This window comes from Rhinoderma darwinii, unplaced genomic scaffold (assembly GCF_050947455.1).
Source record: "Rhinoderma darwinii isolate aRhiDar2 unplaced genomic scaffold, aRhiDar2.hap1 Scaffold_717, whole genome shotgun sequence".
NCBI classification, from domain to species: Eukaryota; Metazoa; Chordata; class Amphibia; order Anura; family Rhinodermatidae; genus Rhinoderma; species Rhinoderma darwinii.
Genome location: NW_027464278.1, coordinates 277673 through 296938, shown reverse-complemented (window position 1 = coordinate 296938; position 19266 = coordinate 277673). Strand labels below are relative to the sequence as shown.

The following is a 19266-nucleotide window of genomic DNA, read 5'->3' as shown; positions in this document are numbered from 1 at the left end:
TGCCTGATGATAAGTTGCTGGAGATGAGAGAGTTGGTGGCGAGTGCGCTGCGCAGGAAGAAGATACAATTGCGGGACTTGCAATCCTTGTTGGGGCATTTGAATTTCGCTTGTAGGATTATGCCCATGGGGCGGGTGTTTTGCAGGCGGTTGGCGAATGCTACCGCAGGGGTGCATTCCCCTCATCATTTCATTAGGTTGTCGGCGGAGTTGAAAGCTGACTTGTTGGTGTGGGGGGAGTTTTTGCAGACCTATAATGGGCGGTCGGTGCTCATGTATCAGCCGGTGTCTAGTGTGGACTTGGAGCTGTATACTGATGCATCAGGTGCATGTGGATTTGGGGCTTATTTCCAGGGGCAGTGGTGTGCAGGAGTTTGGCCTGATACATGGCATGAATGTGGTTTTGTCCGTAACTTGGCTCTGCTGGAATTGTTCCCGATTGTGGTGGCTGCGGAGTTGTGGGGGGATTGTCTGCGGGACCGGAGAGTGCGTTTCGTATGTGACAATCTAGGTGTCGTTCAGGCTGTTAATGCGCAGACAGCTAATTCTCCGCCAGTCGTGCGACTATTGCGACATTTAGTTTTGAGAGGTCTGATGTTGAATGCGCATTTTGTGGCAGTGCATATTCCTGGGGTGCTGAATTCTGTGGCTGATTCCCTTTCTCGTCAACAGTGGGACAGGTTTCGTCTGCTGGCGCCGGGGGCGGAGTCTCATGGCCTGCCTTGTCCAGAGCATCTGTGGAAGGTGGTGTGACAATGGCGATGTCGCTTGTGGAAAGGTCGGTTAGTGCGGTCACGTGGCAGAGGTACAGTGCGGTGTGGCAAGTATGGGAGACGTTGTTGGAAAATGCGCAGGCAGGTATTGCAGATCGGCAGGCGTGTGTGCTGTATTTTATAGGAAATGCGTACAGTGAGGGGTCGTCTGCAGCAATGGTCGCTCGCAGTTTGTCGGCCTTGGCTTTTTGGTTTAAGAAGAAAGGTGAGGAGGACGTGACTAAGTCCTTTCTGGTGCGGCAGGCAATGAAGGGTTTCAGGAGGGGTTCCGCAGTTAGGGATCTCAGGAAGCCGGTGTCATTTGAGCTGTTGGTAGCGATTTGTGAATTGTTGAGGGAGGTTTGTGTTTCAGCATTTGAAGTGCGGCTATTTACACTGGCCTTTTCTTTGGCTTTCTTTGGGGCGTTCCGGATATCGGAGTTGGTGTCGGCCAGTAAGAGTGTGGCAGGGGGTTTATTGTATGCTGATGTGGATTTGGATGGCTCCTGCCTTTCTTGTTTGCTCCGTAGATCTAAGACAGATCAGGAGGGGAGAGGTTTTGTGGTGCGTTTGTATGAGTTACCAGGGTCGCGGGTGTGCCCGGTCCGCTGTTTTCGGGAGTTTGTTGCGGTGAGGCCTGAGGGCCCGGCATCCTTGTTGGTTCATGCAGACGGGCTGTCTCTGTCAAAATTCCAGTTTTCACAGGTGTTCAAAAAATGTATCCTGTTGTCCGGCAGAGGGGGAGCAGGTTTTAGCTCTCATTCCTTTAGAATTGGCGCAGCTACGGAAGCAGCTCGGTGGGGTTTATCCCCGGCGATGGTTAAGAAGATTGGTAGGTGGGAGTCAGACAGATACAGGTTGTATGTGCGGCCTCACTTGCTTTGAGGCGGTGGTGATAAGATGTGCTGGAGGTGGATATGGAGTAGTTACGTTGTTGTTTTGTGTTGTTTTAGGTGCAGGTCCCTGCTTGATTTGGATCATGGGGCACTCCTACGTACACTGGGGAGGTGTGCGTGCTGATGTTCGTCCGGCCGGACGGCAGTTGGGCATGGATCACGCAGAGGTGCAGGTCAGATGGTTGGGCCTGCGGGGCATGCTGTGGTGTAGGCTGTTACCAGAGGTACAATTTTATGCGGGATTGGACAGGGCGCCGGATATCTTAGTGGTGCACCTTGGCGGCAATGATTTGGGCATTCGGTCGTCCAGGGATTTAGTGAGGGATGTGAAGATTGACCTTTTGCGGTTGTGGTCGGCGTTCCCAGGAGTGGTTATTGTATGGTCTGATATTGTGGCTCGCAAGGTGTGGCGGCAGGCACGTTCCATACATAGCTTAAACAAAGCGCGAGCAAAGGTCAACAAGGTAGTTGGCAGGTTTGTGGCACGCAATGGCGGTGTTGTGGTGAGGCATAAGGAGTTGGAGGGTAGAGAGGTAGGTTTCCTCAGGGCGGATGGTGTTCATCTAAACGAGGTGGGTCTGGATATGTGGACCTTGGACATTAAGGAGGGCATGGAGAAAGCCCTGCAGTTGTGGAGGGACAATCATGTGTAAGGGGTCACACATGATTGTCGTGGCGGTAGGAGGAGGGGTCTTTGGAGGCACGGAATGAGAAGGAGAAGCAACAATGGAGATTGTTGCAAGAGAACTCGGGGCGTTTAACCCGGGATAGTATTGGAGGGGCTGGGGAGTGGTTACCCAGCTCATATATATTCCTGATGGGCAGGGTCCCCAGGAAGGGAGAGAGAGGTCTTGGACATGGTTGGTGCCCTCGGGTCAGGTGCAGAACGGCTGTAGGGTAAGGGGTCCAGACCTAATAAGGAAACGATGGAGTTTAATGATTGAAGTGCCTTCAAGGATCCTTTATCTGGAGTTGGGAAATAGAGCAGGATGTTATCATGGAGTTATGATGTGTTTATGGTTATGCTCTTTTTCAGAAAAAAGGTGTGTTTAATAAATGGCTGCTGTGGCCTTTACACCAAAATTCATGTGTGGTCTCTTATTGGGGTTTGGGGTGTAAGGTCGTAGATAGCGGAAGCATCAAACATACCTTAAGTCAAGTAAGCCCAGCGTAATGTAGGCGCAGCCGTAATGAAGCAAGCGCATGACTAGGTGTTTGGGAGTTCTAGGCTATTATGTATTAGGTATTATGTGTTAGGCTATATTTGTAGGGATGGGAGGGTTATGTGAAAGGGGGCATGGGGCAAAATGTATCTATATGTGGTGGGTGGAGAATAAAGTATATAAGTCCATGCGGGGAAGAGGCAGCCCTCTTTCCCGCTGGACAACAGGAGAAATTTTTGTCCCGCCCGCCCTCCCAGTATTTTCTCCTGTTTATGGGAATTTGTCGGTTGGGGTTTTGTTTTGTCACAGTAGCAATGGCGGTAGGAGGAGGGGTCTTTGGAGGCACGGAATGAGAAGGAGAAGCAACAATGGAGATTGTTGCAAGAGAACTCGGGGCGTTTAACCCGGGATAGTATTGGAGGGGCTGGGGAGTGGTTACCCAGCTCATATATATTCCTGATGGGCAGGGTCCCCAGGAAGGGAGAGAGAGGTCTTGGACATGGTTGGTGCCCTCGGGTCAGGTGCAGAACGGCTGTAGGGTAAGGGGTCCAGACCTAATAAGGAAACGATGGAGTTTAATGATTGAAGTGCCTTCAAGGATCCTTTATCTGGAGTTGGGAAATAGAGCAGGATGTTATCATGGAGTTATGATGTGTTTATGGTTATGCTCTTTTTCAGAAAAAAGGTGTGTTTAATAAATGGCTGCTGTGGCCTTTACACCAAAATTCATGTGTGGTCTCTTATTGGGGTTTGGGGTGTAAGGTCGTAGATAGCGGAAGCATCAAACATACCTTAAGTCATGCTGTGGCCGGGGATTGCCTCATTAAGGACCCCCTGACGCCACAGTCCATATATGGACAGTGACGTCAGTGTCTACTCCTTGAGTGGAATCCCCTGGCCAGGGATTCTGCTCCAGGAGGAGATCCCTGACGTCAATGTCCAAATATGGACATTAACCTCAGGGGTTTCCTCTAGGAGCCAAGATCATCGGCAACGGGGATTCTTCCCAATCCGTAGCCACTGACGTCACTGTCCATACATGGACAGTGACGTCAAGGGCTTCCCCGTAGGTAGCGCTGTGGCCAGAGAGTCCTCAGCAAGTGGAGGAGCTCCCTCTACTTCTCCACTCTGAACTAATTCTGAAGCAGGGAGCTGATGGTTCCCTGCTTCAGAATTGGGTTCAACTCTATCTGCGTTCTGAGGCTGCAGATACAGTTGACAGCGGGACATACCCCCGGCTGCCTTTCCGCCGGGTGCTGCTGGAAGGTGGACGCGGCAGCACCTGGCGTTCATCCGGCCACAGTTAAAATAGATAGGATATGGCGCCGGACATCCTGGGAGCCAGACCAAAAAACGCTGCAGGTAACGTTTTTGGATCCTGGTTCCTGCAGTGGTCTATCAATGGACGGAGCCACAACTGATGTTCCCTGTGCCAGGACAGATCACATAGAAAGCTATGGAATCCGTTCTAGCATCAGTTTCACTCCGGCTGTTCTGCAACACGCCGGAGGGAAACTGACAGGAGCAACGGTCATATGTGAACGGCCCCTAATCTGGCATTGATAAAAAATATTTGGTGAATGTTTTTGGTGGATTGTCAGGATTTTCTCGGCACAGCGTCAGTTCTGAGCATGTTGAAGGTATCAGTGTCTGGAGAGGAGCTGGGTCAGGTGAGATGTGGACACTTCAGTTCAGGCATTATAATGACTGACAACATTATAACCTCTGACAAGGACATTACCTGACTGGACCATAAAGTTGACTTGTTTATAGAACGTTGAGTTGGCTCCATTTTTGGTCAGAGATCTTCAAGTGTAATACTGGAAGGTTCCCATGGCTAAAGAGAGTTCAGTGCTCCAGAATTAAAGGGGTTGTCCGGGCAGGGGGCGGTTTTTCATACTGATGACCTTTCCATAGGATAGGTCATCGGTATATCATTGATGGGGGTCCGTTCCGGAAGCAGATGGCTCACAGTATAGCGGCCGTGAATGGGACTGGAGCTGCAGTACTGCAGCATGGCCGCTATACAGTGTATGAAGCACTGCATACCCAGCATAACATCCGGTGCCCGGAGGCAGCCCGAACAGCTGATCGGTGTGGGGTCCGGGTGTCATATATCACCACTTATTACATTACCGGGTACATATTACAATGTAATGACCAGTACTCACCATCTGCTGGAAGTTGACATGGCCATAACCAAGAGACCATCTTTTGATCATGTTCCTGCAGACACGTATAGACAGCACAGGCCCATCTGGACTAAACTTCTGATAGATAGAGGAAGGCCATAGGATATTGGCTGTTACTGTGTGGATCTCCACTGAAGAAGTAACAGAATATTCTCATCACACAAAGTGATGGCATATCGTTGGGTTATGCCATCATTTTGCGATCAGTAGAAGTTTTACTGCCATATGAACCCTCGTTCTCGATCATTGCCCTTGTAAAGGATTTACCAGACACAGCTTCTGTGTCGATGCCTGTGATTAATCAGTCTGCATCTTCTCCTAGGTCTGATAGAGTGACTCGATCTGCTACGACTCAGGCTGGTAGGCTGAGGAGTGGGAGAACCTATCACAGCCTGGCCAGGCGAAGCTAGCTCCCGCCCTCGGTTTATTTATACCTTCATTTCCTGCTCTTTCTTTGCCTGTGATTCTGTCTGGTTTCCTGGCTCTGCTGTTCCTGCTGGTACTATTGACCTCTGCTTCAATTTGACCCTGGCTTTACTGACTACTCTCTTGCTCTGCGTTTGGTACCTCGTACACTCCTGGTTTAACTTGGCTCGTTCACTACTCTTGTTGCTCACGGTGTTGCCGTGGGCAACTGCCCCATTTCCCTTAGCTTCTGTGTACCCTCGTCTGTTTGTCTGTCGTGCACTTATTGAGCATAGGGACTGTCGCCCAGTAGTACGCCGTCGCCTAGGACGGGCCGTGCAAGTAGGCAGGGACTGAGTGGCGGGTAGATTAGGGCTCACCTGTCTGTCTCCCTACCCCGGCATTACATAATCACAGGCCCATATACCTTTTCTACCCTGGTTCCCACACTACTATGGACCCCCTTGAGGCCCTGGCTCAGCAAATGCAGGGTCTCTCCCTACAGGTCCAAGCTCTGGCTCGGGGGTGCAACCAGCGTGATGCTACCCAGGTAGTGCCCTCCACCTCACCTCTTGAACCCCACCTCAAGTTGCCTGACCGGTTCTCAGGGGACCGGAAGACTTTTTTCTCCTTTCAGGAGAGTTGTAGGCTCTATTTCCGTCTAAGGCCCCACTCCTCAGGTTCTGAGAGCCAGCGAGTGGGTATAATTATGTCCCGGCTCCAGGACGGCCCCCAAAAATGGGCCTTCTCCTTGGCACCTGACGCCCCTGAACTTTCCTCTGTTGACCTTTTTTTTCTGCTCTTGGGCTCATCTATAACGAGACTGACAGGACTGCCTTTGCCGAGAGTCAGCTGGTGACCTTACGTCAGGGTAAGAGACCTGTTGAGGAGTACTGTTCTGACTTTAGGAAGTGGTGTGTAGCTTCTCGGTGGAATGACCCTGCCTTGAGGTGCCAGTTTAGGTTGGGTCTGTCGAACGCCCTGAAGGACCTGCTAGTTAGCCATCCCTCTTCTGACTCTCTAGATCAGGTTATGACTTTAGCGGTACGACTTGACCGACGTCTCAGGGAACGACGACTTGAACGTTTTTGTGTTTTCTCCTCTGACTCCCCCATGATGCCTCCCGAGGTTCCGTTGCTTCGTTCTTCCACGAAAAACTCGGATGAACCAATGCAACTCGGGGCCTCCGTGTCTCCCTCAGGTCTCTTTTGGTGGTAGGTCTGCTACCGGCAGCGCCTTCGTGGATTCAGGGTCTTCTGCTAATATCATGTCTGTGGAATTTGCTATGTCTCTAGCTATGCCATTGATTGATTTGCCTAATCCTGTCCCGGTAGTGGGTATCGACTCCATTCCTCTTGCTAATGGTTATTTTACACAGCATACCCCTGTTTTTGAACTCCTTGTTGGCTCCATGCATTTGGAGCAGTGCTCTGTACTGGTGATGCAGGGATTATCGTCCGATTTGGTTTTAGGCCTTCCCTGGTTGCAGTTGCATAATCCCACGTTTAACTGGAATACTGGGGATCTTATCAAATGGGGTAATGAATGCATGACGTCATGTTTTTCTGTTAATTCTATTTCTCCCCCTGAGGAGGTAAACACTCTACCTGAGTTTGTTCAGGACTTCGCCGATGTTTTCTCTAAGGAGGCCTCCGAAGTGTTACCTCCTCATAGAGAATACGATTGCGCTATCGATTTGGTACCAGGAGCTAAGCTCCCTAAGGGTAGGATATTTAATCTCTCTTGTCCCGAACGTGAGGCCATGAGAGAGTATATCCAGGAATGCCTGGCCAAGGGTTACATTCGCCCCTCTACTTCTCCGGTAGGTGCTGGCTTCTTTTTCGTAGGGAAGAAGGATGGTGGTCTTAGGCCATGCATTGACTCCTGTAACTTGAATAAGGTCAATGTAAGGAACCAGTATCCCCTTCCTTTGATTCCTGATCTCTTCAATCAGGTTCAGGGGGCCCTATGGTTCTCTAAGTTTGATCTACGGGGGGCTTATAACCTTATCCGAATCAGAGAAGGGGATGAGTGGAAGACTGCGTTTAACACGCCCGAAGGCCATTTCGAATACCTCGTCATGCCCTTTGGGTTGTGTAATGCTCCCGTGGTCTTCCAGAATTTCATAAATGAGATTTTTAGAGATTACCTGGGGGTATTTCTTGTAGTGTACCTTGATGACATACTGGTGTTTTCCAAGGACTGGTCCTCCCACATTGAGCATGTCAGGAAGGTGCTCCAGGCACTACGGGAATACAAACTCTTTGCTAAATCCGAAAAATGTGTGTTTGGGGTGCAGGAGATACCATTTTTGGGTCAAATCCTCACTCCTAATGAATTCCGCATGGACCCGCCAAGGTCCAGGCTGTGGCGGAATGGGTCCAACCTGCCTCCCTAAAGGCGTTACAGTGCTTCCTGGGGTTCGCTAATTATTACAGGAGATTTATTGCTAACTTCTCGGTCATCGCTAAACCTCTTACGGATCTCACTCGCAAGGGTTCTGATCTCCTCCGCTGGCCTCCTGAGGCTGTCCAGGCTTTTGAGATCCTTAAAGGAACAGTGTCATCACAAATTATTTTTTTATATGTTAAAGATGTTAGTGCTTTATTAAAAACGTTTATATTCATTTGTGTGTTTGTGTTTTACTTTTTCTTATTTTTACACTTTTTCTTCCCTATGGGGGCTGCCATTTTTTGTTCAATTTCTGTCTGTGTCGATTAACGACACATACAGACATGAAGTACGGCAGCCACAGTCCCATAGGGACTGTGAACGGCTCCCGTCCCATTGACTTCCGTGTACGGCGTCTGTGTGGGAACTGCGCATGCGCCGCTCCCACACAGTCCAATTCGAAATTGCCGCCGTCCGGCGCCATTTTCCTGTGGACCGGAAGTCGCGGCTCACAGTAATATTACTACTTCCGGTCGCGGCTTCCGGATTTGTGCACTTGGACCAGCGGCAGCAAACGGAGCGGACGGGCCGGAGGGAGCCGCGGCGGCAGGAGCAGGTAAGAGATTTCAATGTATGTTCGTGTTTGTGTGTGTTTACTACTGTATGTAAACCTACTACGCTGTGTGTTAGCTCAAAAAATGGCGACACACAGTGTAGGAGGTTACACCGTTCAAACCCCTCGTTTATCCCGGCACTAGCCAGGATAAAGGAGGGGGGGATGCTGAGAGCTCACTAGAGCGAGGGCTTTTAACCCAATGTTGCAATGCTGCAATTTTGGGAACTAGCTCCATCTAGTGACCAAAAATGGGTAGTATTATAAATTAAGTGAGATCAGTGAGAAAGAATTGTCCTTTTTAGACTTGAAAATCACAAAAACAGAAGAAGGCACAATCCGCACCAAGGTACATCGGAAAGAAACAGCAACTAATAGTTTTCTGCAATGGAATAGCTGTCATCCTTATTCCCTCAAACGTGGCATTCCGAAAGGCCAATTTATGAGAGTACGCAGGAATTGTAGCTCTATGGGTGATTTTGAGTGCCAGGCCCAGGAACTCAAAACAAGATTGAAGGACAGAGGCTTCCCCAAGAGTGTTATTAGGAAGGCCTATGAGGGAGCAAGGGATGCAGATAGGCAATGTCTCCTGGTCCCTAAAAAACGGAAAGAAGAACAGGTCACGAGACTCATAGGCACCTATGATTCCAAACAAAATGACATCATGCAGATACTGAATAGGTATTGGCGTATTCTCAGTTCTGATGTAGATTTAGTAGATCAGATCACACAGAGGCCGTCTGTCACATATCGGAGAGGGAAAAACATAAGGGACAGAGTCATGCATAGCTGTTTTGACCCCATCTCACCTAGGGGTACGTGGCTGGATAGACAAATACCAGGCACTTTTAGATGTGGTAGCTGTAAAGCCTGTGAATTCATTTTTAAAGGGAATAGCTTCACTAGTGTCGTCACACAGAAACAATACAATATTCGGGATTATGTCAATTGCAAGACAGCGGGAGTGGTCTACCTAATCACATGTCCATGCCCCCTTAATTATGTGGGTAAAACAGCACGACAATTTCGTCGCCGTATTAGGGAGCATGTTGGAGACATTATCCATGTTAGGGACACCCCAATATCTAAGCATGTGCATGCAAAACACCAAGGTCAGGCAGCATGCTTAAAGTTTCAAGCAATTGAACTTGTTAGACCCCCTAAAAGAGGAGGGGATTGGGACAACCTGATTTTACGCAAAGAAGCACAATGGATCCATAGACTGGAATGTATACAACCAGCAGGTTTAAATGAGCAGACTAATTACACATGTTTCATCTAATATGCCTTACCATTCCCCTGTGGGTGGCCTATCTCCACTGGGTTGCCTATAGGGTGGGTGAGTTCATATTTGCCTAATATACTAAGTTTTGAGATGGCCATATGGGTCAGCCGATACATTTAGAGATTGCCAGTCAGTCCCTCCTGACATGAGGGATCTAGTATTCATGTCCACCTTACAAGTGTTTATTTACTTTTGAGTTGCTCTGTGAGGTAGTCCACTTGCGGTGTTTAACTGTCCCGCAAGATATACTTATAATACATTATCGTGTAGCGCTTACCTCCTCGTGTTTGGCAGTCTGGGCGACTTGTCCTTGGCTTCTACTGCGCCTGCGCGTTCGGGTTGATGCGGCCGATGATGACCCCTGGTTGTCAGCTGACGGCGGGGGGTCACATGGGCAGGTGTCACGAATCGAGAGGGTGCTGGGATTGGTCAGTTCATGTGTTGCCGCCTAATACGAGGGGTGGAGTTTTAGCGTTTATAGTAACCTAGCGCCTGCAATGAAGTATGCCGTTGACATCGATACGTGCATCTTGCCGTGACGCACAGCAGAATATCTGCTGTTGAATATCACTATCGCTGGTGAAGAGGCCAGAGTTACCAAGATACGGACCCCTGAGGATGAGTATCTGAAACGCGTAGGGTCGTTTATTGTTTATGGAATGTTTGCATTGGGGACAGTCATATTGTGTTACACCCAGCACTAGGAGATCCGATTTATTCGGACACCTGTGCTTTATTTGGGGATTGTACTACTGGTGTGCCCTGGATATATGCTGATTCCAGACAAAATATCGTTACAAACACCGAGATATATGCATCATAATGACTCAGTGTTTTTTGTTTAATACATTTTTTAATAATCACGGTGGGGCTTATGTCACAGTGGTGTGTTACCCCTGTTTTTAACAAGTTACTATTAAAAGGTATTTTTTACTCAATTGTTACTTCAGTGAACCTTAGTATTATAAATTAGAAATAATTTATAATATTTCCTGACTCGCGAAAAAAATAAAAAAAATTTGAACAATGTTTAATCACCCACACACTAAATGTTTAATTTTTAAAAAAAAAACATGTTTTTCTGGCAACACATTCCCTTTAAGAAGTGCTTTATCTTGGCCCCAGTGCTGATTCAGCCTAACCAAATGGAGCCATTCATCGTGGAGGTTGACGCCTCCGAGGTGGGAGTGGGGGCTGTCTTGTCCCAGGGTACCAGGTCTCTCACACATCTCCGTCCCTGTGCCTACTTCTCCAGGAAGTTCTCGCCCACTGAGAGTAACTATGACGTGGGCAACCGCAAACTCTTGGCCATTAAATGGGCATTTGAAGAGTGGCGCCACTTCCTGGAGGGGGCTAGGCACCAGGTAACGGTCCTTACCGACCGAAAGAATCTGGTTTTCCTAGAATCTGCCCGGAGGCTAAACCCGAGACAAGCTCGATGGGCGTTGTTTTTTACTAGATTCAACTTTGTGGTCACCTATAGGGCTGGGTCTAAAAATATTACGGCTGATGCACTGTCGCGTAGCTTCATGGCCAGCCCTCCTGCGGAGGAAGATCCTGCTTGTGTTTTGACCACAGGTATAATCATTTCCTCTATTGATTCTGACTTAGTCTCCGAAATTGCGGCCGATCAAGGTTCAGCTCCCGGGAACCTTCCTGAGAACAAGCTGTTTGTTCCCCTGCAATTCCGGCTAAGGGTACTCAGGGAAAATCATGACTCGGCACTATCTGGCCATCCAGGCATCCTGGGTACCAAACACCTCATTGCCAGAAACTATTTGTGGCCTGGGTTGCTTAAAGACGTTAAGGCATACGTCGCCGCTTGTGAGGTTTGTGCTAGGTCCAAGACTCCCAGGTCCCGACCAGCGGGCTTACTACATTCTTTGCCCATTCCCCAGAGACCTTGGACCCATATCTCCATGGATTTTATCACCGATCTGCCTCCACCTCAAGGCAAGTCGGTGGTGTGGGTTGTAGTAGACCGCTTCAGTAAGATGTGCCACTTTGTGCCCCTCAAGAAACTACCCAATGGCAAGACGTTAGCTACCTTGTTTGTCAAACACATCCTGCGTCTCCATGGGGTCCCTGTCAATATTGTTTCGGACAGAGGGGTACAATTTATTTCTTTGTTTTGGAGAGCCTTCTGTAAAAAGTTGGAGATTGATCTGTCCTTCTCTTCGGCCCTCCATCCTGAAACTAATGGCCAAACCGAGAGGACTAATCAATCTCTAGAACAATATTTAAGGTGTTTTATCTCTGACTGTCAATATGATTGTGTCTCCTTCATTCCCCTCGCCAAATTTTCCCTTAATAACCGGGTCAGTAACTCGGCAGGGGTCTCCCCCTTTTTCTGTAATTTTGGGTTTAATCCACAGTTCTCCTCCGTTTTACCTGGTAGTTCCAACAATCCCGAGGTAGATGTAGTTCATCGGAAACTGTGCACAGTCTGGGCCCAGGTTCAGAAGAACCTAGAGGCGTCCCAGAACATACAAAAGACTCAGGCAGATAGAAGACGTTCTGCTAACCCATTGTTTGTGGTCGGGGATCTGGTGTGGCTGTCTTCAAAAAATTTGCGTCTTAAAGTTCCGTCCAAAAAATTTGCTCCCCGGTATATAGGGCCATACAAGGTCATTGAGGTTCTTAACCCTGTCTCCTTCCGGCTGCAGTTACCCCCGTCTTTTCAAATACACAACGTGTTTCATGCCTCGCTCCTGAAACGCTGCTCCCCGTCCTAGAACTACCTCGAGGAAACCTCCGGTCCCTGTTCTCACCCCTGAAGGGGTAGAATTCGAGGTGACCAAGATTGTGGATAGCAGGATGGTCCAAGGCTCCCTCCAGCACCAGGTCCATTGGAGAGGATACGGGCCTGAGGAGAGGACTTGGGTACCCGCCCGGGAGGTTCACGCTGGGGTATTGCTCAGGAGGTTCCATCTTCAGTTCCCCAATAAGCCAGGTCCACCTAGGAAGGGTCCAGTTGCCCCTCATAAAAGGGGGGGTACTGTAAAGGATTTACCAGACACAGCTTCTGTGTCGACGCCCGTGATTAATCAGTCTGCATCTGCTCCTAGGTCTGATAGAGTGACTCGATCTGCTACCACTCAGGCTGGTAGGCTGAGGAGTGGGAGAACCTATCACAGCCTGGCCAGACGGCGCTAGCTGCCGCCCTCGGTCTATTTATACCTTCATTTCCTGCTTTTCCTTTGCCTGTGATTCTGTCTGGTTTCCTGGCTCTGCTGTTCCTGCTAGTACTATTGACCTCTGCTTCAATTTGACCCTGGCTTTACTGACTACTCTCCTGCTCTGCATTTAGTACCTCGTACACTCCTGGTTTGACTTGGCTCGTTCACTACTCTTGTTGCTCACGGTGTTGCCGTGGGCAACTGCCCCATTTCCCTTAGCTTCTGTGTACCCTCGTCTGTTTGTCTGTCGTGCACTTATTGAGCGTAGGGACCGTCGCCCAGTTGTACGCCGTCGCCTAGGACAGGCCGTGCAAGTAGGCAGGGACTGAGTGGCGGGTAGATTAGGGCTCACCTGTCTGTCTCCCTACCCCGGCATTACAGCCCTTTTGCGGCTTTAACAGTCTCTACTCTTCTGGGAAGGCTTGCCACAAGATTTTGGAGTGTGACCTCACAGATGCTTTTTTTGGCTGAATGGGCACAAATTCCCACAGACAAGCACTGATATTGGATGAGTAGGTTTTGCTCGCAACCCGTGTTATAATTCATCCCAAAGGTGTTGGATGGTCCTTTGTGCAGGCCACTCGAGTCCCTACGCAACAAACTCATCAAACCATGTCTTTATGGACCTTGCTTACAGGGGCGCAGTCATGCTGGGACAGGAAAGGTCCTTCCCCAAACTGTTCCCACAATTGTCCAAAATGTCTTCCTATGTGGAAGCATTAACATTACTCTTCAATGGAAATAAGAGATGTAGCCCAAACCCTAAAAACCATCCCCAGACATTTATCCTTCCTCCCCTAAATTTTTACAGTAGACACTATATATTCCTGTAGGTAACGTTTAGAGGCCCAGATTCACCCATCAGACTACCAGATAACAAGACGTGATTCATCACTCTAGAGAACGACGTGCTTTACACCTCTCCAGCTTACGCCTGGCATTGTGCATGGGGATCTAAGGAAATCCATTTCAAGAAGCTCCTGACACACAGTTCTTGTTCTGTGCCACGTTTAAAGCCACTGAGCTCTTCAGTACGACCCATACTACTAGCAATGTTTCTCTGGAGATTGCATGCCTGTGGGCTTGATTTTATGCACCTGTTTGCAATGCGTGAAGCTGAAACACCTAAGCTCAATAATTAGGTGGGGAGTTCACGTACTTTTATCCATATAGTATTGTCTCTCACCTCCCACATGCTGTATTTTCTCCTTACTGCCAAGAGACACGGAACTAAAAATTAAAGAAGAGCTCCAGTGGAAGCACAACTTTCCATGTCTGCACCCCCCACCTGACTGTATATATCTTTCTACACTTCTTTTATGTATACTGTACTTACTTTTTGAACTCCTGCCTTGTCCGTGCTTTAAGAAAGCCTCTGTCTTGATTCTTAGATTTCCCCAGCTTTCTCTTCCTCTCTGCTTTGCTATCAATCACATGACCAGCTAAAGACCATATCATTTCTTTATGCTGGGGGAGATTGTGATTATTATTCTCTCTATATTCTTCTAAATAAGCTGAGAAACCATAAGTATACAGACAGGGAGGCTGCACTATATTCTGCTACACCTGTGTGACAGGAACCTGTCTAAGTATCAGTGGCAGTTGATGATAGAAGTTTCTGTTTCCCCCTGTGTATAACTAGTGTGGTACAGAAACTGCTGAAGCCTGTGACGGGTGACACATAGATCTCCATAGACCCAAGTAGAGAAAGTAGTCACCGAGCCGGATTCACACTGCTGCTAAGCAACCGTCCCGGTCTGATATATAGAGATAAATAACAGGTGAGGGACTGACACATGGAATACCAGAATGCAGCACATGGGAGAGGTTAGTTATGGCCGGAGTGTCCCTTTAACATTTCATAATTATATCATCTAGTTATCATCTCTTTATTTGTAGATCTCATTTGAAACCATCTACACGTCATTGTTCTTTGTGATGGATAAGGGACACATAACGGAGAAGATACTGAACGTCACCCTGGACATAATCTACCTTCTTACCGGAGAGGTAAAATAATCCGGGACTCATGTATATGTCCTTTCTCTTATCTTTTCTATCCTACGGACAATATTATATAAAAAGCAAAAGATCACGTCATCATAATTGATTTGTAAATATAAATGCTGTAACAAATCTTCTCTGGTGCATAGATATTTATTTTAATACAATGATAGCGCCCCCTAGCATTTCGACTGACCCCCCCTAAAGCTGCTTCCACCTTCCTAAACAGTCCGCGGTGGACACGCATTATAAAAGTTATGATTTTTGGAATGCTGGGAGGTAAAAACGAAAATTCAAAAAACCGAAAATAGGCTGTTCATTAAGGGGTTAATAACCTATCATTCACCTGTTCTATACCTGGACAGTGTTACCTGGTGGTGGTTGCATTCAGTTATCCTTTGGATGCATTACTATGGACTGATCTGTCGGCTACAACATAAGGTGTCTTAGCCTGGGGACTGTGTTGCTCCCTCTGCAGGAGGGGTGTTGCGGTGGCACTGGTTGCCATGTGGTGCGGCACCTAATAGATTAGGGACCCACTTAAAAGAAGTCGCCATGAGGAGGCAGGTGGGCTCATACGATCAAAATGTTTACTGAGGACTTCCTGTTCATTTTGATTCTCTTGTAAGTTCCATCTCGATATCCAGGATTGTTCAGTAGTGAAGAAGACATCTGGTGACTCTCTATCCCCCAACAGCTGTCCCCACATGTCTGGAGGATGGACCAGTACCATCACGGAGCCTTCACTGATACCTAAGAGAAATAATGAGCAGAAGATCCTGGACCTCACCAACAAGATCATTCATCTGCTGACTGGAGAGGTGAGGACTACCGGGAATGCTGGGACATTATATAGTAACGCTATGAAGGTGTCGGGATGATGACTGTCTCATTGTGTGTCAGGTTCCTATAAGAGGTCAGGATGACCCCGTCTATTTCTCCATGGAGGAGTGGGAGTATATAGAAGACCACAAGGATCTGTACAAGGACGTCATGATGGAGGACCACCGGGACCGCACATTACCGGGTAAGAGGGATCTGTACAAGGACGTCATGATGGACGACCACCGGGACCGCACATCACCGGGTAAGAGGGATCTGTACAAGGACATCATGATGGAGGACCATCGGCCCCGCACATCACCGGGTAAGAGGGATCTGTACAAGGACGTCATGATGGAGGACCACCAGAACCGTACACCACCGGGTAAGAGGAATCTGTACAAGGACGTCATGATGGAGGACCACCTGCCCCTCACATCACCGGGTAAGAGGGATCTGTACAGAGACGTCATGATGGAGGACCACCAGCCCCTCACATCACCGGGTAAGAGGGATCTGTACAGGGACGTCATGATGGAGGACTACCGGCCCATCACATCAGCGGGTAAGAGGAGAGCATTTTTGACAGTCCACAAGATGCACCCATCACCTGATAACTACAGTACATATAGACAATGTCCTCCACTGTATGTGTCTCCTACAGGTATATCCAGTACGAGAAATCCATCAGAGAGATGTCCCAGTTCTGTGTTTTCCCGGGATTGTCCACAGGAATATCACAACGTCCCAGAGGGTCATCACGTAGGTGGAACCAAAGTCTCGTCAAATCCCATAAAGGTGAATGTGCACTTCATGCTTTGCCAATATTACCTAATAATTTGTTACATTTCAGCTCATTAACTGAGGAAACAATTTTTAATATTTTATGTGGGTGTTTAGGGAAATATTCATATTAAAGTTGAGAATGTAGACGGAGGATACTAGGCGTATGTGTGGCAGGATCAAAAGTGCAATAAGGAAGAAACTTCTAACAATATCTACCCAGGTGAGCGACAACCACAAACTGTTCAGTGACTAAAACAATCCCTTTTTATGAACTTTCCTTGGCTGCATGCAGACGACCGTTCTTCTCGTCAGTGTGCTATCCGTATGGTAACGGACGGCAGACTGACCCCTTCATTTCTATAGCTCCGTGCACACTACCATGTTCTTCACAGATCCTTGTGTGGGACCGGGCCACAAAACTCAGAGCAGGTCCTGTTCCTGTCAGCATTTGTGGCTCGGTCTCGCCCATTCAAGTCAAACCTATGGAACAAATGGGACGGATGCGGAGGACACACTGTCGTACCGCAAAAACACGGACAATGGATCCATTGTTTGCGGGACGCAAATACAAACAATCATGAGCAGGTAGCCTTGGTATGTGTTTAGTGTCCAGTAGGGGCTACGAGGAGCCAACATCATCTTTTGGACTCCTGCCATCCTTGGAAATGCTGTGACATCTTATCATCATTGTCATAACTTTCTACTCTGACACTTTGATAAGAGATCTTTACATTTAACATCTTCACATATGCTCCCACAGATGGCGAGGACAGCAAAAATATTTTGGAAGGATGTCTCTTTTTATCTCCAGACTGTATACTGGACAACGGCAACATCACTCAAGGTTCTCCAGGAGAAAACGTCACTTCTCCAAGGGTTGTTAGTGCCGGTTTATCATCCGATTCTTCTGACCACCAGGAATGTTCTTCTATTAGATTGAGCGTCAATTCACCTAGTACAGATTGTAAGGACAATAATATGTTTTCATGTTCTGAGTGTGGGAAATGTTTTCCACTAAAATCCTATCTGAATAAACATAAGAAAACTCACACCGAGGATAAGCCGTTCCAATGTGGACAATGCGGAAAATGCTTTAGAAGTGGATCAAAACTTAGAAGACACTAGAGGGTTCACACAGGGGAGAAACCATATCCATGTGCTGATTGCGGGAAGCTCTTTGCTGATAAACTAAGGCCCCATGCACACGACCGTGTTTTTGCGGCCGCAATTCCCCCGAAAATCCACGGGAGAATTGCGGCCCCATTCTTTTCTATGGGGCCATGCACACGACCGTAGTTTTTGCGGTCCTTGCACGGCCCGGGAGCCCGGACCGCAGAAAGAACAGGCATGTCTTATTACGGCCCGGTTCTGCGGTCCCGGCTCATTGAAAACAATGTGCATGTGCCGCGATTTGCGGGCGGCCTGCGGCTGACAGTCCGCTGACAGTCCGCAGCCGGCCGACCCGAAAATCACGGCCGTGCACGCGGCTACGGTCGTGTGCATGAGGCCTAAGTCTCGTCAACCATCGGAAAACCCACACAGGTGAGAAGCCATTCTCTTGCACCGAATGTGGGAAATGTTTTTCATTGAAGACGTATCTGACCATCCATCAAAGGACGCACACTGGAGAGAAGCCGTTTTTCTGCTCTGATTTTGGAAAATGTTTTAATATACATCCAAAATCCCACAAAAGTGAGACAAAAATGACATGTTCAATTGTGGGAGAACATTGATGTAAAGAATGATTATGTTCTCTAAACGGGAAATTGACAAATCACCGTCCTTAGATGGAAACAGATTTTATAAATAAAGACCCGGCACCGATCAGCTGCTCCGGCTGATTCCGAGCACCGGATGTCCATGCCTATCCTGAGGACCTATCCTGTGGATAGGTCCTCAGTATGAAAAACCGCCCCGTGCCCGGACAACCCCTTTAAGGACCAAGCATTGTTTTTGGTTTTTCCATCGTTGCATTCCAAGAGCCATAAAGTTTTTATTTTTCCGTCGACGTAGCTGTATGGACGTCATTCTGTGTTAAGGGGTTATAGAAAACTTGTAATCACGTGTTCAGATTTTTTGGGGTGAGAAATATTCTTTTTATGTTCACTGAAAATAGACATATGAAATACACAAACTCTTCCCTTGTCAGTCTGGGTATTAATACCTACGATATCTACTTGTGCCTACTATGATTAGTGCAACGTGGAGGGCACTCCGTCACTAAGTAGATGCACCCACACAACCGCCCATGAGAGTTTAGAAGGCAAAGCCCCTTTTCTTAGGATTTCCATTCATTACAATGGAGGTGTCACGAAGGGTCTTTGGACCCACTGGGCCGTACCGCCTTGGCGGTAAGGCAGCTGGCCAACAGGGAGCAGGTGAGGGTCTATAGTTCTATAGGACCTGTGGCAGCTCAGACAGCTGCAGTGCAGGCTCGGCTGGGACTTGGGTAGCAGGCGAACGTCAGGCGAGGTGAAGCAAATCAGATGTGGATGCAGCACGGCACGACTTTGGCACAGCTCAGTGCTAGACCAGGAAGGTATGGATTGCTAGGAACAGGAACTGGAAACAGATATAGGGACAGGGACTGGAACAGGAAACACACTAGGAGGCCATCACATAAACAAACTATAGGGAACACAACAAAACTCAGCCATAGAACTAGGGTGCTGGACCCCTCTTATAGTCCAGGGTACTCACGGGTCAAAGTTCGTCCTTGAGGTTCGGTGCGCGCGCTGCCCTTTTAAGAACGGGCACGAGCATGCGCGCGCACCGAACC

At 48.2% G+C, this 19266-nt stretch overlaps 1 protein-coding gene across 1 annotated transcript in view; it reads left to right on the top strand.

The window, feature by feature from the left end:
• The window catches only part of LOC142729278 (uncharacterized), a 65271-nt gene that overhangs the window by 9055 nt on the left and 36950 nt on the right, over positions 1 to 19266 (top strand). The window contains exons 2-5 of the mRNA XM_075849246.1: positions 14775 to 14885; positions 15577 to 15700; positions 15783 to 16266; positions 16366 to 16499. Coding sequence (XP_075705361.1) covers positions 15587 to 15700; positions 15783 to 16266; positions 16366 to 16499 — 732 coding nt within the window. The 5' untranslated portion in view covers positions 14775 to 14885; positions 15577 to 15586. The remainder of the gene's footprint in view (positions 1 to 14774; positions 14886 to 15576; positions 15701 to 15782; positions 16267 to 16365; positions 16500 to 19266) is intronic.